Source organism: Oncorhynchus nerka, linkage group LG25 (genome assembly GCF_034236695.1).
Source record: "Oncorhynchus nerka isolate Pitt River linkage group LG25, Oner_Uvic_2.0, whole genome shotgun sequence".
Taxonomy (NCBI): Eukaryota; Metazoa; Chordata; class Actinopteri; order Salmoniformes; family Salmonidae; genus Oncorhynchus; species Oncorhynchus nerka.
The window spans coordinates 35,148,395-35,173,864 of NC_088420.1; the positions used below are offsets into that span (position 1 = coordinate 35,148,395).

Genomic DNA, 25,470 nt, shown 5'->3' on the forward strand with positions numbered 1-25,470 from the left:
ATAGAATAGATTTATTAGCAAGAGGTAATCAGGAAACATACATTTTTTTCTTTTTACAAAACTGGAAATATTTCTCAAGCTGTGGAAATAAACATAAGGGTTGAAAGATAATTCTCATACCACTGGGTATTGCTAACAGCAAAACGTTTGTTTGTTAATATTTCATTTATAAGAGTATGTGCACGTATAAGTGTATACAGTATATATATGTATATATATTGTTTTAATATTGTCTGATACAGTGTTGCATGCCTGCCATATGAGCTTTAAATGTTTCTAGACTGTACATGGTAAAAATACATACAAATATTCACAGAATAAGCACTACATTACTATATTCCTGCTAAGATAATGATTATAGACAGGATTACAGTATATGCAAAACACTTTGAAGTTGTCTTCTACCTCTAAGTCATGGTTTCAAAATTACAATTGTTGTAGCATTTTGTGTTGACGCTTGGGATACAATGCTTTTCAGAGGTGTACTTGACACTGTTCCACATTAAGAAATATGCAGGGCTGCATGTACAAAATGTACAGCATACATTTCAGCAAGGTGAATTAACAACAACAAAGTACAAAATACTTTCCTGTGTTCTTGTAACCCCTTACCTTATACTAATACTACAAAAATACCTTTTGAATGCTGCAGGCGGAGTAACTCATTCACTTACTTTTATCATACTCTTAAACAACAATGCATTTAACAGAGTGATATACGGTCACGTTCCACAATCACTGGAACAGCAAAAGGACATAGATCGTCTTTGAATGATACAGTATAATAGCGGAACAACCTTTTACTGTACACAAATATCACAAAGCCTGAAAATACTACAATTTCAAGGGTGTTGCTTTATTTTTCTTTAATATGTGTGCTCCGTTAAGTTTAAATTGAAAGCTAACACACATGTGCTTTTAAAAAGGGAAACAGCTACAATGACATGCTCCAAGAATAGCAGCAAACTTCCCCAAACCCCTAGTCAAACAAGATGTCACCCTCAACTAATCATTGTCAAACTGGAAGTACACTCGTATTGGAGATATAACGTACACTGGCTTATTACCAGCCATTTCAATTGCATGAATTAATAGAGTTTATTCTGCAAAACAAAATTGTATTTATTTACTTGACTTGAATTACTTCTGCAAATATACAGTAAGAGGTTTGTGATTTAACCGCCTGTTACAATGCAACATGCAACAGTAATGAAATAAAGCTACAAATATTGTTAATCATGTTTTAGGTTAGGGTGTATTCACACTTGACTTCAATGTTTTCAAAAGAAACCAGACCTTGCTGGTTCTTAGATAAAAGCTTGTTGTGTGGATATGCCCTTATATATTTGCTGTTTTTCATTCATTTCAGAGCAGATTCAGTACTGTACTGCAAGTCAGAAACTTCCTGTATCAGGCAAGTGTAATATCTTATTATGTAAGAATCACTCCTCATGACGACAAGACAAAGCTCTGTGGTGCTAGTGGCTCTCATATCTCAATTGTGACAAGATTACTCAAATGTTGATAGAAATTCAAAATGGAAGCAAATAATCAAAGCAGGGAGGAGGCAGATTGATATTAGAACAATTAAAGGAACACACATTGGTTTAGCCGCATCAATTTTGGGTTTAAAAATGTTGTTTTACCTGGTTAGATTTTTACAATGCTACATCAGTTGCAGATAAACACATTATATCTATTTGAGTAAAGAGAACAATATTTCCTGTACAGTAGGACCTTGGCAGCAGGTGTGCTTACAGGAAGTGCAAAGTCCACAGTATGAAAAGGTGTCAATCAATTTCATTGGTTACAAAGGACACACCATTATGCAACATCATTGTGACTTTACTTATCACTCTAATAAGCCCAGTGAAATGGTCCCTGTTGCAGAGGAAAAATTAAATATTTCAACAACAATGTGACAATTAAATGAACATGTGTACATAAGATAACATCTCAAAACAACACATGTATAAAGAGCAAAAATGTTAAACATGACTTAACACCAGTTATTGTGTATGTCTACTGTGTAAGACATAGTTCTTTAACAGAGAGTACACTTTGGGAAACTGTCATCCTCTTCAGTTGTTGACTTTAGGCTCAATTCTGAGAGAGGCTTCATACAGGCTTTCTTCATCCAGAACAGAGCTGTTGTCCAGCAAATACTGTGCTGCCTAGACCAGGACAAATATACAGGTTCAGCAGGTTGGCTACAACTACGATAATCTATACGATGTGACTAATACCGACACTCAGGATTTCCCTCATGGCCATTGCCATTTTCTTCTGTTTCTCTTTATATGTACAATATAACAGAAGTTACCACGAAACAGCTTTAAAACTTTACCTTTGGCTGATGGTCAATCTTGTATGCTGTTTGCTGGAATTGTCTAATTTCTCTGATGATATGTGAAATCTGCAGAGAGATAACAACATAAGCCATGTATACAATACAAAGCCACAGAACGCATCTGAATATCTCTGTGACATTACACGAAGCAGAGACCGCTTACCATCCTCATCTTTGAGAAGTTGACTAATTTGTCCTCAGTGTAGTTGGGCGTCCCCTCCTCAATGAAAGCCAGATCAGTGAGGTACATCCCCAGGTATGGTACACAGGGAGGGTCACAGCTAAAATGAAAAACAGAAGTCACAAATTTGCTAATACTTTGATCGAGCCACCTGCCCGAAATGCCAGTAACATTTTATTGGCTTTTGGCTTTTGTAGTTATTAGAACAAGCAGAAGAAACACTCACTTCTTTAAAGCCTCCCTCAGGTTTTTGAACCTCCCCTCCGACGAAACCAACTTCTGCAGCTTGTCAATGACGGTTTTAGTCTGAGAGATTAAATAAAATACTGTATCAAAATATTATGTTGGAAAACACGCAGGTATAATCACCATTGTTAAATTGATGTCTTATCGGTAGTAAGCTATAATGATTCATAGAGGTCTGAGGTGTCATAACAAGCTGTTTATAAGAGTGTATTGAGGTCCCAGTGCAATGATAAAATGTGTAATACTATTACTAGGACCAGGCTATGAGCCCTCAGTGAGCTGGGTGTGTGTAGTGAAGAGATGTGGCCTTACCTGCTTGGACACTTTGAGCCAGGTCTTCTTGAGGCGGAACACAGAGCTGCGGTTGAGGGAGGAGGTGATCTCCAGCACAGCGTTGTAGTTATGGAGACAGCGGCAGATGTCCGCCACCGCCACCCACTTCTCCATCACCGCCACCCGCGTGGTCACATCGTCACAACGCAGGATCTCCGTGGCAATCAGGTTACTGATCTAACAGAGGCAAGACAGACAAGGAATAGCCATGTTCCTAATGCATAACAACCAAAGCCAAACACTGTAATGAAAAGTGAAAATGTACAGTTGTAATATTATGTTGGGGGGTGGGCGTTGTTAGCTGCATACATCATTGAAGTGCTTTGTTGTTTTCATGATATATGGTGTCCTTTCAGTCTTGTCATTCTTCATCCAGCCTTGACCAAAGAACTCTCTGTAAAACAATATTGGAGGATCAAGTATAAATACATCTAATTTGTTCTCATTAATACTGCATGGTTGTTATTCAAAATCACGGTATGTCTCCCATATTGTCTGTCTGTATGTATCATCAACTGAGAATACAACATGTGTTTGGGTGTCACTCACTCATATGGGATGACCTTAAACACCAGGTGGTCTAGTAGGGTGAGCTGCTCTGCTATCTCCAGGGCAGAATGGCTCTCAAACGCCTCTGCCTTCCCTACTGATGCCTAGTACACACACATAAGAGCATCAGTGGTAACCATTCTCAAGATGCGAGGTATGACAACTACTTCCCTATAATCTAACATTCCTGAGACACATACTTAACATATGTCAAGGAGAGATTGTCCTCTATTGACTCAATTACCATCTTTTGTAAAACACAGTGTCTTCTTTACATTACTGCCAGATCCACATGCAGTCATCCCACTCACCAGCTGTTTAACCTCCTCCAGGCTGATCTGATTGTCACCAGGGTCCTCCTGTGTCAGGGTCCTAATAGACCATACAACAGGTATGTATTTATAATGTGTTTCTCTTTACTCTGTACATCAGTGTTAATCAACCCTATAGAAGTTATAGCCCGTGTATTCAATGTTAGCAGTGTGTGTCTAGAAGTTGAGGCGATGGTAGTGCTGGTAGGTACCTGATGATGTTGGCGGCTGCTTTCCTCTCCTGGGTCAGCAGCTCTGGGTCATGCATCACCTCCTCCAGGAAGGCTATGACCTTCAGCTTCAGCTCAGTGTTACTCTCAAAGTCCTGGAGGTCAATACGAATGCACACAAAAATGTTAACTGATTGGAAACCTGAACTCTATTTTACATTAGAAGTAGTGAATTATCATAACTATGTATCTGGAAGTGTTACCTGAGAGTGTTTTGACACCCAGTGCCTCAGAACATTTAGGACTCTGTTGGTTGCAGCCCTTCGGATGACAAACTCTTTGTCCCCATTCCTCTGGTCTGTTTGGAACCCTGCGTAAAATGTATCAAAAACACCATGCAAATATCACACCTACATTTTTAATGACTATAAAGATTTATTTTTTTATCTTGAGAAGAACAAAAATGACATTAAAGTTCTCATGCTTTTGAAAATGTGGTATATTCAAATTGTCCCATTGTGGACAGAACTGATGTTTAACACGCTCTGTACCTGTGCTGGCCAGGGACATGCGGCGATACTTCTCCTTGGTGGGCGTGCCCTCATTGGCTCCTGCCGTGGCGATGGCGAAGGCGGAGGCTGCAGAGAGGGCACTGCGGTTGTTGTTGTCCATCTCAGGGCGACACGAAGACATCACTGTGCCATTGTTGTATGAGAACAGGGAGAATTCTACAGGAAGATACAATATGGAGACAGTTATACTGGCTGTAAAATACCATGGGTGTAAAATACCATGGGATTTATTTTAGTGAACTTAATTGATGTAATGCGATACCTTTACAATAAAGTACTGTAGGTATAAAATGGAAAGACCAAATGGAAAGACCATTCCAAGCCAATAAATTGTTGAGATTATGACTGCACTTGGACAGCCACAAGTGATCCATGATAGTGTCAGCTGCATGAAATGCTCTTTATTGGTCTCTAACCACTGGGAAAAAAACGGGTTGAATCAACATTGTTTCCACATCATTTCAACCCCCAAAAATCAATATGATGACAGTGAATCAACATGGAACAAATTAATCAACCTAAGGGCATTTATTATTTTCACCTAACTTTTAACCGAAATCCAATGACATGGTGACATTGTTTGTTGACTTCACATTGAATTCACAATAGTTGACAATTCAGCCAAATTTAAATCAATACTAGACGTTAAACGGACGTCTGTGTCCATTGGATCACTACTACTTCAGTAGGTACTGCAACTCTAACCTTTTCGCTGGCATTTAAGAGGTAGTTGACAACAGTTAGCAAGCAACATTAATCTTGATATGCTACTAAATGGATCTTACCCAAAAAGGCATTAGCTATTGTGTCAGTTTAATTCATTGTGTAACAGGACAGGTTTTCATTTATTCTGTCTCCAGTAGAGGGCAGCAGAATCCAAGAGCACCACATTCTCTCCCAGTAGAACATAGACTTTACATGAGGCTTTGATATTTAAGATGGGTGTAGCTAAATATAGCCACCAATATCAGCATAATGGAAGAATTGACTGGTTTCTGTACACACTGTCTGCACACTGACTTACAATAACCATTCATTAACAAATAAAATCAATTGAGCTTTATGGTGAGAGTAATATAAAACTAATCTGAGTACAATTTAGTGGAGCGACTTACATGACCAATTCGGTTTTAGTGCCTTGCTCAAGGGCACATCAACAGATTTTTCACCTAGGCGGCTCAGGGAATCAAACCAGCAACCTTTCCGTTACTGGCCCAATGCTCGTTACTGCTAGGCTACCTGCTGCCCCGGTACTGTTAATGCAAATTATGGCAGATTTCGATTCACCTTTGACCTGGTGTACATTCTGTCCTGAGAGCAGGAAGACAGACAGCAGAGCTTTCTTCACTGACTGTCTTGTACTAAAACAACCTCGTTACCGGGGGCGGCAGGCAGGGAAACACGCTCATACTGTAGTTGCTATGACACAAGTATCCCCAACACCTACTCATTCCCAGCGTTGGCTTCCCTGCATGTTCATATTCTCTCCACCGAATTAGTCTGCATGAATTTTATCTTGTGTGGCAGAGATCACTGCACACAGAATTGAGCATTTCTGCAGTGTATGCACCATGCCACTGACAATTGAATAGGCATAGAACACTCAAAGAATAATTTTTCTACATCACTTTTGACTCTTTATTAGAAAAACAGAGGTAGAGAAAAAACATGACACAGTGTCTTCGGAAAGTATTCAGACCCCTTGACTTTTTCCACATTTTGTCACGTTACATCCTTATTCTAAAATTGATTGAATTTAAATCCTTGAGATGTTTCTACAACTTCATTGGAGTTCACCTGTGGTAAATTAAATTGATTGCACATGATTTGGAAAGGCACACAACTGTCTATATAAGGCCCCACCATTGACAGTGCATGTCAGAGCAAAAGCCAAGCCATGAGGTCGAAGGAATTGTCCATAGAGCTCCGAGACAAGATTGTGTCGAAGCACAGATATGGGGAAGCGTACCAAAAAATGTCTGCAGTATTGAAGGTCCCCAAGAACACAGTGGCCTCCATTATTCTTTAATGGAAGAAGTTTGGAACCACCAAGACTCTTCCTAGAGCTGGCCGCCCAGCCAAACTGAGCAATCAGGGGAGAAGGGCCTTGGTCAGGGAGGTGACCAAGAACCCGATGGTCACTCTGATAGAGCTCTATAGTTCTTCTGTGGAGATGGGATAACTTACCAGAAGGACAAACATCTCTGCAGCACTGCGATTAGCATAAGGTTGTAAGTAACAAGAACATTTCCCAGGACATAGACATATCTGATATTGGCAGAAAGCATTCTTGCCAATATACATTCACTGTCCAATTTACAGTAGCTATTACAGTGACAAAATATCATGCTATTGTTTGAGGAGAGTGCACAATTTTGAACATGAAAAGTTATTATAAAACAGATTAGGCACATTTGGGCAGTCTTGATACAGAAATTTGAACAGCAATGCAATGGTTCATTGGATCGGTCTAAAACTTTGCACATACACTGCTGCCATCTAGGGGCCAAAATCGAAATTGCACCTGGGCTGGAATAATACATTATGGCCTTTCTCTTGCATTTCAAAGATGATGGTACAACAAAAAAATACAAAAGAACGGTTGGTTTTTTCTTTGTGTTATCTTTTAACAGATCTATTGTGTTATATTATTATTATTATTATTACATTCCTTTCACATTTCCACAAACTTCAAAGTGTTTTCTTTCAAATGGTACCAAGAATATACATATCTTTGCTTCAGAGCCTGAGCTACAGGCAGTTAGATTTGGGTATGTCATTTTAGGAAAAAATTGAAAAAAAGCGGCGGATCCTTAAGAGGTTTTAAAGGCAGAGTGTCCAGACGGAAGCCACTCCTTAGGACCTCAGGACCGCGCAGGACCTCAGATTCGGGTGAAGGTTCACTTTATAACAGGACAAAAACCCTAAGCACACAACCAACACAATACAGGAGTGGCTTCGGGACAAGTCTGTGAATGTGGTGTGGGGTTGCTTTGCTGGTGACACGGTCTGTGATTGATTTAGAATTCAAGGCACACTTAACCAGCATGGCTACCACAGCATTCTGCAGCGATACGCCATCTCATCTGGTTTGTGCTTGGTGGGACTATCATTTGTTTTTCAACTGGACAATGACCCAACACACCTCCAGGCTGTGTAAGGGCTATTTGACTAAGGAGAGTGATGGAGTGTTGCATCAGATGACCTGGCTGCCACAATCACCCGACCTCAACCCAATTGAGATGGTTTGAATGAGTTGGACCACAGAGTGAAGGAAAAGAAGCCAACAGGTGCTCAGCATATGTGTGAACTCCTTCAAGACTGTTGGAAAAGCATTCCAGGTGAAGCTGGTTGAGAGAATTCCAAGAGTGTGCAAAGCTGCCATCAAGGCAAAGGGTAGCTACTTTGAAGAATATAAAATCTAAACTATATTTTGATTTGTTTAATACTTTTTTGGTTACTACATGATTCCATGTGTGTTATTTAATAGTTTTGTTGTCTTCACCATTATTCTATAATGTAGAAAATAGTCCAAATAAAGGAAACCCCTTGAATGAGTAGGTGTGTCCAAACTTTTGACTAGAACTGTATATATATGTATACATATATATATACATTGCCTTCAGAAAGTATTCAGACCCCTTGACTTTTTTCACATTGTGATAGGTTACAGCCTCATTCTAAAATGGATTAAATATGTTAATCTACACACAATACGCAACAACGACAAAGCAAAAACGGTTCTTTTGACATTTTTGCTATTGTTATTTTCAAAAAACCCTGACATATTCCATTTACATAAGAATTCAGACCCTTTACTCAGTACTTTGTTGAAGCACCTTTAGCAGTGATTACATTCTCGAGTCTTCTTGGGTATGATGCTACAAGCTCGGCACACCTGTATTTGGGGAGTTTGTCCTATTCTTCTTTGCAGATCCTCTCAAGCTCTGGCCACTCAAGGACAGTCAGAGACTTGTCCCGAAGTCACTCCTGTGTTGTATTGGCTGTGTGCTTAGGGTCGGTGTCCTGATTGAAGGTGAACCTTTGCCCAAGTTTGAGGTCCTGGGCACTCTGGAGCAGGTTATAATCAAGGATCTCTCTGTACGTTGCTCCGTTCTTCTTTCCCTCGATCCCGACGAGTCTCCCAGTCCCATCTTGGCAAACTCCAAGGGGGCTGTCATGTGCATTTAACTGAGGAGTGACTTCCATCTGGTCACCCCACCATAAAAGCCTGATTTGTGGAGTGCTGCAGAGATGGTTGTCCTTCTGGAAGGTTTTCCTATCTCCACAGAGGAACTCTGTCAGTGTGACCATCGGGTTCTTGGTCACCTCCCTGACCAAGACCCTTCTCCACCGATTTCTCAGTTTGGCCGGGCGGCCAGCAATATGAAGAGTCTTGGTGGTTCCAAGGTTCCATTGTGAGAAGATTACTAAGGATTGTTTTTCTTCATTTTAGAATAAGACTGTAACGTAGCAAAATGTGGAAAAAACTCAAAAGGGGTCTGAATACATTCCGAAGGTACTTTACATACACTACCATTCAAAAGTTTGGGGTCACTTAGAAATGTCCTTGTTTTTGAAAGAAAAGAACGAGAAAAGAAAAGAAAAAAGGCCAGCAACGCAGTCGCCTCTTCACTTTTGACGTTGAGACTGGTATTTTGAAGGTACTCTTTAATGAAGCTGCCACTTGTGAGGAGTCTGTTTCTCAAACTAGACACTCTAATGTACTTGTCCTCTTGCTCAGTTGTGCACCGGGGCCTCCCAATCCTCTTTCTATTCTGGTTAGAGCCAGACTGCGCTGTTCTGTGAAGTGAGTAGTACACAGCGTTGTACGAGATCTTCAGTTTCTTGGTAATTTCTCGCATGGAATAGCCTTCATTTCTTAGAACAATAATAGACTGATGAGTTTCAGAAGAAAGTTATTTGTTTCTGGCCATTTTGAGCCTGTAATCGAACACACAAATGCTGATGCTCCAGATACTCAACTAATCTAAAGAAGGACAGTTTTATCGCTTCCGTTTTCAGCAGCGCTAACATAATTGCAAAAGGGTTTTCTAATGATCCTTTAAAAATGATAAACTTGGATTAGCTAACACAGCGTGCCATTGGAACACAGGAGTGATGGTTGCTGATAATGGGCCTCTGTACGCCTATGTAGATATTCCATAACAAATCAACCGTTTCCAGCGACAATCGTAATTTACAACATTAACAATGTCTACACTGTAATTCTGATCAATTTGATGTTATTTTAATGGACAAAAAAATTCATTTTTTTCCAAAAACAAGGACATTTCTAAGTGACCCCAAACTTTTGAACGGTAGTGTCACCATCTTAAATAAGCATGCCCCATTCAAAACATGTAGAACCAGGAACAGATATAGCCCTTGGTTCACTCCAGACCTGACTGCCCTTGACCAGCACAAAAACATCCTGTGGAGTACTGCGTTAGCATTGAATAGCCCCCGTGATATGCAACTTTTCAGGGAAGTCAGGAACCAATATACACAGGCAGTTAGGAAAGCAAAGGCAAGCTTTTTCAAGCAGAAATTGGCATCCTGTAGCACAAACTCAAAAAAGTTCTGGGACACTGTAAAGTCCATGGAGAATAAGAGCACCTCCTCCCAGCTGCCCACTGCACTGAGACTAGGAAACACTATCACCACCGATAAATCCACAATAATTGAGAATTTCAAGAATAATTTTTCTACGGCTGGCCATGCTTTCCACTTGGCTACCCCTACCCCGGTCAACAGCTCTGCACCACCCACAGCAACTTGCCCAAGCCCCTCACATTTCTCCTTCCCCCAAATCCAGATAGCAGATGTTCTGAAAGAGCTGCAAAATCTGGACCCCTACAAATCAGCTGGGCTAGACAATCTGGACCCTCTCTTTCTAAAATGATCCGCCGCAATTGTTGCAACCCCTATTACTAGCCTGTTCAATCTCTCTTTCGTATCGTCTGAGATCGTCTGAGAACCCCAAAGATTGGAAGCATCCCCCTCTTCAAAGGGGGAGACACTCTAGACCCAAACTGTTACAGACCTACATCTTTCCTACCCTGCCTTTCTAAGGTCTTCGAAAGCCAAGTTAACAAACAGATCACCGACCATTTTGAATCCCACCGTACCTTCTCCGCTATGCAATCTGGTTTCCGAGCTGGATATGGGTGCACCTCAGCCACGCTCAAGGTCCTAAACGATATCATAACCGCCATCAATAAAAGACAATACTATGCAGCCGTATTCATCGACCCATTCAATTCAATTCTCGGGCCCTCTTTTCTCTGTATACATCAGCTGATGATTCTCTGATCCACCTCTATGCAGACGACACCAACTAACCTCCAGACAAGCTTCAATGTCATACAACTCTCCTTACGTGGCATCCAACTGCTCTTAAATGCAAGCAAAACTAAATGCATGCTCTTCATCCGATCGCTGCCCGCACCTGCCCGCCCGTCCAGCATCACTACTCTGGACGGTTCTGACCTAGAATATGTGGACAACTACAAATACCTAGCTAGGTGTCTGGTTAGACTGTAAACTCTCCTTCCAGACTCACATTAATCATCTCCAATCCAAAATTAAATCTAGAATCGGCTTCCTATTTCGCAACAAAGCCTCCTTCACTCATGCTGCCAAACATACCCTAGTAAAACTGACCATCCTACTAATCCTTAATTTCGGCGATGTCATTTACAAAATAGCCTCCAACACTCTACTCAGCAAATCGGATGCAATCTATCACAGTGCCATCCGTTTTGTCACCAAAGCCCCACATACTACCCCCTACTGCGACCTGTATGCTCTCGTTGGTTGGCCCTTGCTTCATATTCGTCGCCAAACCCACTGGCTCCAGGTCATCTGTAAGTCTTTGTTAGTTTTTGCTGTGCTGTCTATTTGAGATGAAATGAACATTGTGGACAGTTTTCAGCAAGTTGCAACATTGAAATACAGAAAAAAGTTTTTTTTCCATAAACAAGCTCTAAATCATGTTTGAAGCCCCGCCTTATCTCAGCTCACTGTTCACCTTAGCAACAGGTATATTTCACTGGTCACCCCCAAAGCCAATTCCTCCTTTGGCTGCGTTTCCTTCCAATTCTCTGCTGCCAATGACTGGAACGAATTGCAAAAATCACTGATGCTTGAGACTCAAATCTCCCTCACTAACTTTACGCATCAGCTGTCAGAGCAGCTTACAGATCATTGCAACTGTATATAGCCCATCTGCAAATAGCCCATCCAACTACCTCATCCCCATATTGTTATTATTATTTTTTGCTCCTTTGCACCCCGGTATCTCTACTCGCACATTCATCTTCTGCACATCTATCACTCCAGTGTTTAATTGCTAAATTGTAATTACTTCGCCACTACAGCCTATTTATTGCCTTACCTCCCTAATCTTACCTCATTTGCGCACACTGTATATAGACTTTTCTATTGTGTTATTGACTGTACGTTTGTGTAATCCATGTGTAACTCTGTGTTGTTGTTTGTGTCGCACTGCTTTGCTTTATCTTGGCCAGGTCGCAGTTGTAAATGGAAACTTGTAAATGGGAACCTTGTAGTTGTAAATGGAAACTTGTAAATGGGAACCTTGTAGTTGTAAATGGGAACTTGCTCTCAACTTAAATAAAGGTGAAATAAATAAATAAAAGTAACAACCCCTCAAAACTGTATGTTTTGATTTCTTATCACTGACTCTGTTTAACAGGAGAGCATTGATAAGTCATTGATAAATGTGACCCGTTTCAGGAAACTAAGTGTATGTTGCGGGTCAGTACTTGGCAGGAGAGCCGTTTGAACGTTTTCTTTTTTTTAAATCAAAATGCGTTTTTGGGCAGAAACGTCTTCTTGAACATGTGAACTTTCATGTGCCTTAATAACAAACTTGTATGCCATTTGTAAATACGAATACAATTGTTCAATTATGAGCCTAGTTGTATTAGCCACAGAATGTTAATTATATAAAGCAGCATGGGTAATCATCTGCCAGAGAGTAGCCCCCATCGGCCCGAGCCCAAGTGATACATTTGGGCCAGATAACTATCACCGGAATCCGCCCGAGCCCCAAGTAATATATTTGGGCCAGATAACTCACACCGGAATCGGCCCAAGCTCAATCCCTGCATCCTAGCCATAAGTAATACTGCCGAAGGCGGCTCAGACTAGGGCCACATGACGTCGGCCGAGTCTGACTCTCAGCTGAGTGCCCCGACTCTCAGCCGGAGCTGGCCCAAATCCACTGTGATGGCTGGGTAACCAGTACTGCTAGGGCGAGTAAAATGGTCAAGAGTGGGGTGTTCTTTCATTATGTGTCTGGAAGTAGCTAACAAGCTAGCCAATGTTAGCCAGTTAGCTCGGTGCTTGACTGCCGTTGTGAGGTCAGAACGTTCGGATCAGAACGTTCGGATCAGCCAGAGCGTCAGGTATGCGCTCTGAATGCGAAACGCTCTGAATTTAGGAACGGACAATCTGACAAGGCAGTTGCAGTCACCGATGCTCTGGAAAACATAACAGCCTAACCAGGTCTGCTTGGGCGAGTAATGTTCCGTGAGCTGTTTTCTCTCACTTAGATGTCTGGAAGTAGCTAGAAAGTTAGCTTGGGTGCTTGACTGCTGTTAGTACATTCGGATCAACCCTTAAAGAGATGGGTGGGGCTAAAGCTTAAGAGGGTGTGAACAATGCTGAATGGGTGTAGACAAAGAGGGCTCTCCAATAGTAGTACCAAAACATTAAAAGGCCATTTTCTCAAAACTGAGCTTACAAATTGACCAATTTTCAAAGCAAAATTACTTTTCCATTGTTCCTCAACTGTAGTGTATGATATACCATTTTGTAACTCTGAGTCTCTACTTTTATCCAATATAAAAAAGGCAATTCAAATGTTCCTACATAAGATCGATTAGAGCCGGTCGGTCACAAATATGGTATTTTGGCTGAGAGGAGGATGCAGGTAGCTTGCCAGCATGTGATTCAGGTGCTCTGGTATCATGGCATGAGTGATAAAAACACCACTGTGCTGTCTGGGACACAATGTACCTGAGGAGTTTTTGCACTTCACGTTTTTTTGAGGAGTGGTTGGCGACTTGATAGGAGACGTTTCTGGGTCTGCATCATCGCTCTGGTTTTGGTCAATGTCACTTTCCTCCGGAACTGAAATATCTACACCAAGCGTAAAACAGGTCAGCAAATACCACATTCTAGACACCTGTCATGATTCAAAACAGGTCAGTAAATACCACATTCTAGACACCTGTCATGATTCAAAACAGGTCAGTAAATACCACATTCTAGACACCTGTCATGATTCAAAACAGGTCAGTAAATACCACATTCTAGACACCTGTCATGATTCAAAACAGGTCAGCAAATACCACATTCTAGACACCTGTCATGATTCAAAACAGGTCAGTAAATACCACATTCTAGACACCTGTCATGATTCAAAACAGGTCAGTAAATACCACATTCTAGACACCTGTCATGATTCAAAACAGGTCAGCAAATACCACATTCTAGACACCTGTCATGATTCAAAACAGGTCAGTAAATACCACATTCTAGACACCTGTCATGATTACAATTCTGAACCCTCATTCTATATTCAAATAAATAGCCCAACATTCCTCTTTAGAAGCATCAATAAGGACATAAATCCCCCCATCTCCACAGTGCAGATTAGCTGGCTTACCTTGTTTAGACACAGTGGTCTCCTCTGCCTTGTCCGTCTTGCCCTCTCCCTCAGCAGGGATCTTGCTGGTGATGGGACTGGAGACATATAACTTGTTGATGTCCAGGGTGGTCTTGCTGAAGGGGGACATGGAGGAGTACATGCTTGCATAGCCATTGGAGGAGCAGCTGAGGGCGGCCAGGTCCAGAGCCTTTCCCCCAGTGATGATGGGGATGTTGAGTGAGAGTTTACGCCGGCGGTTGGGGGACGATGTCTTGGTGATGGCCAGAGGGGGGAAGAGAACTTACGGCTGGCCCTGGGGGATTTGGGAGGCTCCCCATATAGGAGTTTATTGTTCTGACTGCTGGCGAAGAACAACTCCAGGGATCTGCATCAGGAAAAAACAACACATTTTATTCTAGTTAGAAGAATGTATTGTAGCTGTGTACTTCAGCACTTCAGTGTGTTGCAAATTACTAAGACATCTGAATTATACATGTCTTTCTGTGTTAAATATAGAAATCAATACATTGTCAACAGCGACAACACAAGGCAACATGGTATTTCTGCAATAAAAGTAAAAAAATCTGATACATTGTTGCAGAAGATCTCTCCCACTCACTGCCACCCTCCTCTAGACCTCATGAGTTCCCATAAATAGCACAGCAAGTGACACCGCGAGCGAGCAGCCATGCTGCTGACACAAGCATCAGAGTGGCGGTGGCTCACAGAGACATGACAGTCTCCACAGGAGAACATGCTGCAGGGTGTGGGCATGGGGAGGGAGCTCCCCCTGATAAGAGCCTGGGAGCTGGGCTCACTATCCTAGGCCGGAGAAGGGGTCTGCTCTACTCTGGCCGACAACACGGACCATAAATATTTCATACTATAGATCCTCTGCAGACCAGGGGAGGGTGGGGTCCTGCAGCAGAGAGACCGGTTGCTAAGGTGACAGCGACAGAGCCCCGCTGAGACGCTCTTAGGCAAGCAGGAGAAGAGTCTGGGCCCAATTACTGCCTTCTCACACAGAACACACCACACTGACACACACAGACATGACCTCTCCTCACCTCACCTCACCCTCACACACACACGCACACACACGCACCCACCCACCCACCCACCCACCCACCCACATCCAAACATAAACGCACACACACACATAGACACACAGACACAGGACGTGGTTAAAAATACCTAATACTGTGGGCTGTGGAAGTAGAGCTGTGAGGGAATCAGTGGTGGGCTAAAAGAGATAGAGGCAGCCAGAGGAGGCCAGAGGCTGCTGGGCCTGTCAGGGGATGTTATCGTCATCAACCCTAACTACAGCCCTCTTTACTGTGTCGGGGACATTGCAATGCAAAAACACTGACAATGTATCTTCTTTAAACAGCTAAAGCACTACGCATGAGATAGATCTAGACATTTTGCTGACTGTGTTTGTCAAAGTCAAGGCTAAAGCACTAGCAGCTCCTTTATGGCCTTACCGGGCTGGGATGGCACTGATGGGTTTCTTGTAGATGGTGATGAGTTTGTCCAGCACCACGTTGGCACTGGTGAACACGCGGTAGGAGTGCAGGAAGGTGTTGAGAAAGTCAATGGAGAGGAAGCGCAGGTCTGTCAGCCTCTCCAGGAGTCTCTCCACGCTGGCATAGCGGATCTGCAACACCTTACACGAGTTCATCATCTTACTGAAACGGATGTCCACGTCGTCACAGTACAGGCTGGCGTCGGACCTGCTCACAGAAAAACACACAAACACATATGAAAACGCTAGAACACACAAATAAAGACATCACAAAGATCTGCCTGTTGCATGAAAATCTCATTGACTGTTTTGCTGTGATTGTGAATGGGGCTCACTTGATCATCTGTGGCACGGTGACTTTAGAGTTCTCCTCAAATGCGTTCATCATAAGCCCATTGCAGCGGATGTTGTCTATGCACTGTAAGAGACAAGAAGAGAAGGCACGAGGGAGAGGAAAGGTGTGAGTACAGCCATTCTGCAGACAGACACCCATGTCTCCCTGCTGGAGAGAGACAGATGCAATGCATGCAGAGCAGAACAGACATGCCTGGCTGATGTCACTGGTCCATGCAGATTTCTCCTGCCGCGAGGAGGCCACCAGGATCACTGTAAACGACTGGCCTTCTTTAGGCTCCACCACGATCTTAAAGTCCAGATGCTCCATGTCCTGTACACCCTTGTCTGGTTTGGCTTTGGGCAAAACAAAAACAGAGGTTAATAGGAGAAATGGGTCATTACTATGGTATAAATGAGAGGTTTATTGTACTTATTGTAAAAAGAGATGAACTTTGCAGGGAGTCTATAGTATCAATCAAAATGTGACACCACATCTCGTACCATATCTTACACTGTGCATACAGGAATCATACGTTATACAGCACTGTATATATGCTCCATATTTCAGTGAGGTAGGAATGAAACATTGTGGTGCTTACACTCATCATCTGTCCCCTCGGGGTCTTCCAGAAGAGTGCAGTCAATAAGAGAGACCACGCCATTCTGAAAACAACGATATGCATTAGCACACTCACAACCACATTCTATGAATCCCCTCCACTACTGAATAATCAATAACAATATCACTGACATTATTATGTAGCTCAACAACTTTCAACACATGTAGGACTACAGGTCAATAAACAGATGAAATCAGATACAGTCAAATGACCAAAACTGGGGTGGTAGCCTAGTGGTTAGAGTGTTGGACTAGTAACCCAAAAGCTTGCAAGATCACATCCCTCAGCTGACAAAGTAATATCTGTCATTCTGCCTCTGAACAAGGCAGTTATACTACGGTTCCTATGCTGTCATTGAAAATAAGAATTTGTTCTTAACTGACTTGCCTAGTTAAATAAAGGTAAAATATATATTTTTTAATCGCCCTCTTGTGGCCTCATGGGTGGAATTGTATTAATATTTGTCATCATTTCATAATTAATAAACATTTACAAAAACCAACCAGAAATCCGGTGTTTCTATATCAAAACGTTTTTTAAAACATTTTATTTCAGTCTTCTGTGATGTACAGTGGGGCAAAAAAGTATTTAATCAGCCACCAATTGTGCAAGTTCTCCCACTTAAAAAGATGAGAGAGGCCTGTAATTTTCATCATAGGTACACTTCAACTATGACAGGCAAAATGAGAAAAAAAAATCCAGAAAGTCACATTGTAAGATTTTTAATTAATTAATTTGCCTCACTGTATATAAAGCGTAATATTGGGATAAAAACTTACAATGTACACATTTGAACTCTATATCTGACATGGTACATGTGTTTTTTTTTAAACACATAAGGGAGGGAGGTGTATACTTTTGTTACAAAGTAGATTTGTTTAAGACTACCAAGAAACAACTCTGTGTGACCCGAATTAGCCCAGTGCAGTAAAATAATTAATGAATTAATAAGGCCTTCTTTTGAGGGCCTAGTTTTAACCTAATACAGTGGCCTGAAACTCAAGGTTTTCAGGCCTGAGAGTCACATTATGATAGCTTGCAAAGTGATGTGCAATTCCTATTGGAATCTAGCCAGAGTGGGTATATCTAACATTTTGAATGAATGACTGCAAGGTTGGGAAGACTAAGATATGAACCAACAACTATTTCAGTAATGGGCGCAATAAGTCCACATAACAGATTGGAAGAGTATAGAAAAATGTACACTAGCGTTCAAAGGTTTGGGGTCAATTAGAAATGTCCTTGCTTTTGAAAGAATATCACATTTTTTATCCATTAAAAATAACATCAAATTGATCAGAAATACAGTGTAGATATTGTTAATGTTGTAAATGACTATTGTAGCTGGAAACAGCTGATCGACTTAATGGAATATCTACATAGGCGTACAGAGGCCCATTATCAGCAACCATCACTCCTGTGTTCCAATGGCACGTTGTGTTAGCTAATCCAAGTTTATCATTTTAAAAGGCTAATTGATCATAAGAAAACCCTTTTGCAATTATGTTAGCACAGCTGAAAACTGTTGTTCTGATTAAAGAAGCAATAAAACTGGCCTTCTTTAGACTAGCTGAGCATCTGGAGCATCAGCATTTGTGGGTTCAAAATGGCCAGAAACAAATAACTTTCTTCTGAAACTCATCAGTCTATTGGTGTTCTGAGAAATGAAGGCTATTCCATGCGAGACATTGCCAAGAAACTGAAGATCTCATACAATGCTGTGTACTACTCCCTTCACAGAACAGCGCAAGTGACTCTAACCAGAATAGAAAGAGAAGTGGGAGGCCCCGGTGCACAACTGAACAAGAGAAAAAGTACATTTGAGTATCTAGTTTGAGAAACAGACACCTTACAAGTCCTCAACTGTCAGCTTCATTAAATTGTACTCACAAAACCCCAGTCTCAACGACAACAGTGAAGAGGCGACTCTGGGATGCTGAGAGGCGAGTTGCAAAGAAAAAGCCATATCTCAGACTGGCCAATAAAAAGAAAAGATACAGATGGGCAAAAGAACACAGACACTGGACAGAGGAACTCTGCCTAGAAGGCCAGCATCCCGGGGTTGCATCTTCACTGTTGACGTTGAGACTGGTGTTTTGCGGGTACTATTTAATGTAGCTGCCAGTCCAAGTTCATCATTTTGCTGAACTTGGACTGATGATAAAATTATAAACTTGGATTAGCTAACACAACGTGCCATTGGAAAACAGGAGTGATGGTTGCTGATAATGGGCCTCTGTACGCCTATGTAGATATTCCATAAAAAATCTACCATTTCCAGCTACAATAGTCATTTACAACATTAACAATGTCTACACTGTATTTCTGATCAATTTGATGTTATTTTAATGGACAAAAAATGTGCTTTTCTATCAAAAACAAAGACATTTCTAAGTGACCCCAAACTTTTGAACGGTAGTGTATGTTATTTATAGATGAGTAGCATAAGATTAATTAATCAATCAATGTACATGCAAAAACATAGACATTGAAACAAACAATTCTAAAAACCAACCAGCACTAGAGAATTCAGGGAAATATCATGTTTTTTGTTTAACACTGGTTATTAACACCAACACTGGGGTTCTTTTACACATCATGAGTGTTAATTTAACACGTGAATAAACACTAAAAATGTTACACTGAAAAAGTACGGCCAATTTGCTGTGTATTAACTAAAGCCTTATCTGTGTATTGTATCCCCTGAATGTTATTTGATTTTACATTAAGCTCTGGGAGTTTGGTCAATGATGCATCTTGAGAGATTGTATAGCAGGCTCAGCAGCCCAGGGCACACCCACCTTGGTGAGGTGCAGTTTTCCTCCAGAGCCCCTGGTGCAGATAATGACATGCTTAGAGAAGAGGAAGCACTGCCTCTCCCCCTCCTTTTTCAGAGACAGAGATCCCAGTCGCCCACGGGTGATCTTGCCCTTCTCACTCATTGGCACCTGGATGAGAGAGCCTGCATGGCAGGAGGGGCAGAGAGACAGCAAGGGGCCCTGTCAGTGACGAGAGGCCCACAAATCAACTGTACTGCAATACTGGGAGAGGCCTCCCCTCACCTGTTCACTGACTGGGGGGATATATACATACTATTGGGTTAAACCATTTCTCTATATGTTTTGCCTCTTCTTCTTTAAACGTCCATCAAAGACTGTTGGGGATGTATGACATTTACAAACCCTGACTCATCGTCGTATTGCCTCCTAACAGTCTAATTACCCTTGGAAATGAAAGATTCGGCCCACTCTCAGTACATGCTGTTCTTCAGAGACAGACAGGATTATATGGCCCAACCCTCTGGTTAAGTCTTTCCCTTATGGAGGCTCAGGTAGGGCTATGGATGTTTGAAGTTGTGAGAACACAAAGGGGCTGGCAGTCAAACAGTTGAGAGGCAGAAAATCCATCTCTATGATAGTGTCCTTATGTGGGATCTGGGGTTCCTTTGTGGATCTTCTCTAAGGGCTTACCTTGTCTGACGAATGTCTGGCTGGTGTCAAGGAGGATCTCGCAGCCTTCTACGATCATGCGCTCAATGGCCAGGTTCTTCCTGATGTTCTCTGTCTCGCTCACCTCATCATGCATGATTCTAGGGGCAGATTTGGAATGTCATTGTGTATACATTCTGTACAATAAGTAATTATTGTAGTGTTTGTGTTTAACAACTTAGGAAAGCGTTGATTAACTGAGGTGTCCTGTGTGCTGCTTGGTGCAATAAAGTGGTAAGGCAGGTATACCTGGACAGCTCCTCCAGCTTTGACTTGGCATAGTCCAGACTCGTCCTCTCCACATGCTCATGTGGTGTGTGGGCCAGGAGCTCATGGAGTGTAAGAATGTAGCGGGGAATCTGGAATGACAGGGAATGAATAGGGGCAGGTGAGTCACACACACTTGCATGCAAGATTGTGTGCAAACACACACACACACAAACTCGTAGCAGCAGATCAGTGGGGAGCTCTATGCACATCCACAGTCATCAGCAGAAATTTATTACCAACACAGCAGAGCCCAAAGTAGACCCCAGTGGAGCAGACTGCACTGAAACTGCATGCCTTGCCAGAAAAGAGCCATTATGAAAACCTGAGCTTCACAAACAACCGGTTTATGTGGTTATGAAAAACATAACAGGGATATTCTAAGCAAAGGCATGTGAGACAAATGGCTGCTGTGTTGTTAGTGATCAGTGGTGGAGACTTTGTCTGGACAGAGAGAGCTGTTTCAGGTGAGAGACAGGGTCTGAACAGAGAGAGCTGTTTCAGGTGAGAGACAGGGTCTGGACAGAGAGAGCTGTTTCAGGTGAGAGACAGGGTCTGGACAGAGAGAGCTGTTTCAGGTGAGAGACAGGGTCTGAACAGAGAGAGCTGTTTCAGGTGAGAGACAGGGTCTGGACAGAGAGAGCTGTTTCAGGTGAGAGACAGGGTCTGGACAGAGAGAGCTGTTTCAGGTGAGAGACAGGGTCTGAACAGAGAGAGCTGTTTCAGGTGAGAGACAGGGTCTGGACAGAGAGAGCTGTTTCAGGTGAGAAACAGGGTCTGGACAGAGAGAGCTGTTTCAGGTGAGAGACAGGGTGTGAACAGAGAGAGCTGTTTCAGGTGAGAGACAGGGTCTGGACAGAGAGAGCTGTTTCAAGTGAGAGACAGGGTCTGGACAGAGAGAGCTGTTTCAGGTGAGAAACAGGGTCTGAACAGAGAGAGCTGTTTCAAGTGAGAGACAGGGTCTGAACAGAGAGAGCTGTTTCAGGTGAGAGACAGGGTCTGAACAGAGAGAGCTGTTTCAAGTGAGAGACAGGGTCTGAACAGAGAGAGCTGTTTCAAGTGAGAGACAGGGTCTGAACAGAGAGAGCTGTTTCAGGTGAGAGACAGGGTCTGGACAGAGAGAGCTGTTTCAGGTGAGAGACAGGGTCTGGACAGAGAGAGCTGTTTCAGGTGAGAGACAGGGTCTGAACAGAGAGAGCTATTTCAGGTGAGAGACAAGGTCTGGACAGAGAGAGCTGTTTCAGGTGAGAGACAGGGTCTGGACAGAGAGAGCTATTTCAGGTGAGAGACAGGGTCTGAACAGAGAGAGCTGTTTCAGGTGAGAGACAGGGTCTGGACAGAGAGAGCTGTTTCAGGTGAGAAACAGGGTCTGGACAGAGAGAGCTGTTTCAGGTGAGAGACAGGGTCTGAACAGAGAGAGCTGTTTCAGGTGAGAGACAGGGTCTGGACAGAGAGAGCTGTTTCAGGTGAGAGACAGGGTCTGGACAGAGAGAGCTGTTTCAGGTGAGAGACAGGGTCTGGACAGAGAGAGCTGTTTCAGGTGAGAGACAGGGTCTGGACAGAGAGAGCTGTTTCAGGTGAGAGACAGGGTCTGGACAGTCAATGAGAAGACAGTAGAGTGAACAGTACTGTATGCCCACCTGGAACATGGGGTAGGTGAGGAAGGTCTCCAGAGTCCTCTCCTCACAGTCGGGCTTGGCCTCATACTGCTTCAGCAGCTTGTCAAAGTCTCGGTTCTGTTTACAGTGGGCCAGAATCTGCAGACTGTACTGGTGGTTCCTCACAAACTCCTGGTAGATGTTTAGCATGGGCAGTAGAATATCAAACAGGTCCGCTGTGGAAAGAGAGGACCAATGAGAGATTGAGACACTGAATGAGAGATTGACAGATGATATTGAGAACAATTGGGGCATATTATTATCATAGTATTATCATATTCATCCATTCATTTGAGTGATCCCCAAAAAAGGAGTTTAGTCTACTTACCCAAAACTAATGTTGGCCAGCTTGCTATTCTTGCTTTCAACCCTTGGTAGAATATTTGATGCAGAAACATGATGGTCTCACTAAAGAAAAGGGTAAATCAACAGGACTAAGTATCGATTCTGAGAAAAATATACACTAGCCATAGGTCTGTAAAAAGGATTCAAACATGCAAACAGCAAATATGCCTGTACGTGCAAGTGTGTTTAAATGTTATATCGCTGCACTTGTCTCTTGACAGGTCATCATTGCAAATAATAATCTGTTCTTAAGGTTAAATAAATAAAATAAATAAACATCTTAGAATGAGGCTTTTACATAGTATATTGCCATCACATCTCACTGTCTTTATGTTCTCATTATAGTTGTAAAGCATGAACATAGAGTCCTACAGCATTGAGACAGTCATATCACTGTCTCCCTGAGAGAGGTGAGAGACAGCAGTGTGAGTCATTTGCTTGGTGTGATCATCTACAGCTGCACACCTGTTGAGGAAGATGCTGCTGACGTCGTCGTGGGTGATGGGTGGTTTCTTGGAGCTGGCGGCCATACGGAGGGGTCGAAGGAAGTTGTTGACCAGGATGTGGAGCTGCTGGACATACTCAGCCTCAGAGTCCAGCATGCTGAACACCACCTGGTTCCTCTTCCTCATGCTCTCTGCATGGGGTGACCGGATGTAGTCCTGGATGATGGTTTTCCACTTCCTCCTGCACATCCAGCCTCGCAGGAAACTCTGCACCTAGTGGACCACGGGAATTGTGGGGAATGGAAGGTGAGTATTTTCCCCCAACTTTGGCAAATATACAGAGAATAGAATCAAAAATATTTTGTGTAAAATATGTACTTTTTTGATTTTCTTGAGTTCAGAGTCATCATCTTCGCTGGGTTCGGCTGTTGGACTTGACTGGATCTTCCCGTTGTCTTTGTGCAGCCCGGAAAGCTGCCAAAGAGAACATCCACAGACAGGATAGACCAGTCATCATCACTCACAACCTGCTCTCCAAGTTTCCTCCTCACTTGCCAGCGTATTAACAAAGTGACTGTGTCAAATGAGATTAGAGGCTATCAGAGCTGCCAGCTCTGACATGTGGTAGTGGTGGTGGATATACTAACTCTATTCACCTGGCTGATATCTCTACATCAGCACTCATTTCCATTGGTTAGAAATGCAGATGTACTGTGCGATACTGTGCTGCTGTACATTGAAAAGCCATAAATGTGTTGCACAAAAGAGCTGGGAGCTACTCAGAACTGTCTGAAGGTAAGTGTCCCCATTTACTTTGTATAGACTGATATAGTTTATTATTATGTTTGTGAGGGTGGGGTGGGGGGTGGGTGGGATGGTGGAGGGGTGCACCGTGTATAATAAAGCCCTGTTCATGCATATTCAACACACCATTTCATTTCAAGCCCCACATTTGCACATTAAAGTAAAATGACTATTTGATCTGAAGAATACAGCAGGGAGCATAGGTTTATTGGAGGGATTATTTATGAGTGGAGATGCAAAGTGGAGCCCGGTGGGTCTGCACACATCTCTTTGTGACAGAGTGGCGCTCCCATTTCTCCTCTCCCAATCTCTCCCAATCTCTCTCTCTCTCTCTCTCTCTCTCTCTCTCTCTCTCTCTCTAATGATCAAATAAGATAGACATAAAGAAACAACTAGCACAGCCCTTATCCATTTCAGTCCACTCAGATGAAAAAATCCTAGAAATCTTGAGCGGTGCTCCTGAGAGACATTTAACTGTACTGTAGTTGCCCTAGATCCCACACAAGCTCCAATCCATTTCCTGTTCAGTATGGCAAAAACATAACAATGCCCCACCGAGGCAGAAATAATCATTATGAATATTACCTCTGATTTTAGCCGTTCAATCTCTATTTCCCCGTCCTCTATCTGTTGTCGAAGTTGCTTAGCAACCGTTTTCTCTGTCTCCACGATCTGGAGTAGATGGAGATACTTCTGCATGAGCGTCTCGTGCTCCGTGGCCAGGTTCCTGTAACTGTGGACAGGAAACACACACTCACACACACTGCAGCAACTCACCACAGACATATTTCAAAAGCTCCAGACACACTCAAGACTCTATATGCTCCCCCACATGCAGACTGTATACATCCACCAATCCACCCCCGCCCCACAGACACACCTGTACCCATACAGCCCTCTCAGGTGTGTAGGTCTATGCACATTCACATAATGGAGTGCTATGAAGTATTAATATCCTTTGTGTTCAGTGAAGTGTAACTACATTAGATTGTCTCGGCAGATAAGAAACCAAAATTAAAGCAGGCCCATTTAGTTTAGAACAGGAATGGGCAACTTTTATGGGGGTAGGGGCCACAGAAAAGGGGCCATAGTAGCTTGCGGTTCTGCGTATCCCCTCCATTTAGCTGCAATTCTACTATTGGGCAGAATAGTTTTTCCTCAGTTTTATAGCATATTTTCTGCAATTCTACACATTTTGGCAAGGGTGGAGAGAAATGTTTGCAGTTTTTAATATTATATCTGAGTGAGTGACTAACAAAATCAATGGGGGCCGGGCCGGTAATACAACCGCGATTACTACAGGTTTAGATAGCTGGCAGATAGACACATTTTTTATATAAATAATGTTAGCTGACATGGGCTAATCGAGTGACTGTCAGTAGGCAGGTTTCCGTTGACCCAGGTTTATTCAACAAAAGCAATGTCGCAAAAAAAAATCATTGCAACGTGTATAATGGAAATGGTAAATAGAGAAACCATTTATATCTGTTAGACTGGGTTGGATTTTTCTTTTGTCTAACTTTATTTATTGTGACAAATGATGATAGAAACTTTTTTTCTAATAAATTATGTTTGCCGAAAATGTTT

General features: G+C 42.5%; 1 protein-coding gene across 1 annotated transcript in view; it reads right to left on the reverse strand.

The window, feature by feature from the left end:
• LOC115109427 (ras-specific guanine nucleotide-releasing factor 1-like) overlaps positions 1-25,470 on the reverse strand; it is a 32,758-nt gene continuing 7,288 nt past the window's right edge. Inside the window, 26 exon segments of the mRNA XM_029634312.2 lie at positions 1-2,174; positions 2,348-2,416; positions 2,514-2,631; positions 2,758-2,837; positions 3,090-3,287; positions 3,420-3,504; positions 3,660-3,763; positions 3,971-4,031; positions 4,183-4,295; positions 4,404-4,510; positions 4,692-4,868; positions 13,761-13,883; positions 14,413-14,688; positions 14,691-14,779; positions 15,879-16,127; positions 16,255-16,337; positions 16,467-16,609; positions 16,855-16,918; positions 19,677-19,837; positions 20,346-20,464; positions 20,613-20,722; positions 22,271-22,464; positions 22,617-22,696; positions 23,099-23,352; positions 23,458-23,553; positions 24,469-24,616. Of these exon segments, the coding sequence (XP_029490172.2) occupies positions 2,082-2,174; positions 2,348-2,416; positions 2,514-2,631; positions 2,758-2,837; positions 3,090-3,287; positions 3,420-3,504; positions 3,660-3,763; positions 3,971-4,031; positions 4,183-4,295; positions 4,404-4,510; positions 4,692-4,868; positions 13,761-13,883; positions 14,413-14,688; positions 14,691-14,779; positions 15,879-16,127; positions 16,255-16,337; positions 16,467-16,609; positions 16,855-16,918; positions 19,677-19,837; positions 20,346-20,464; positions 20,613-20,722; positions 22,271-22,464; positions 22,617-22,696; positions 23,099-23,352; positions 23,458-23,553; positions 24,469-24,616 (3,394 nt within the window). The 3' untranslated portion in view covers positions 1-2,081.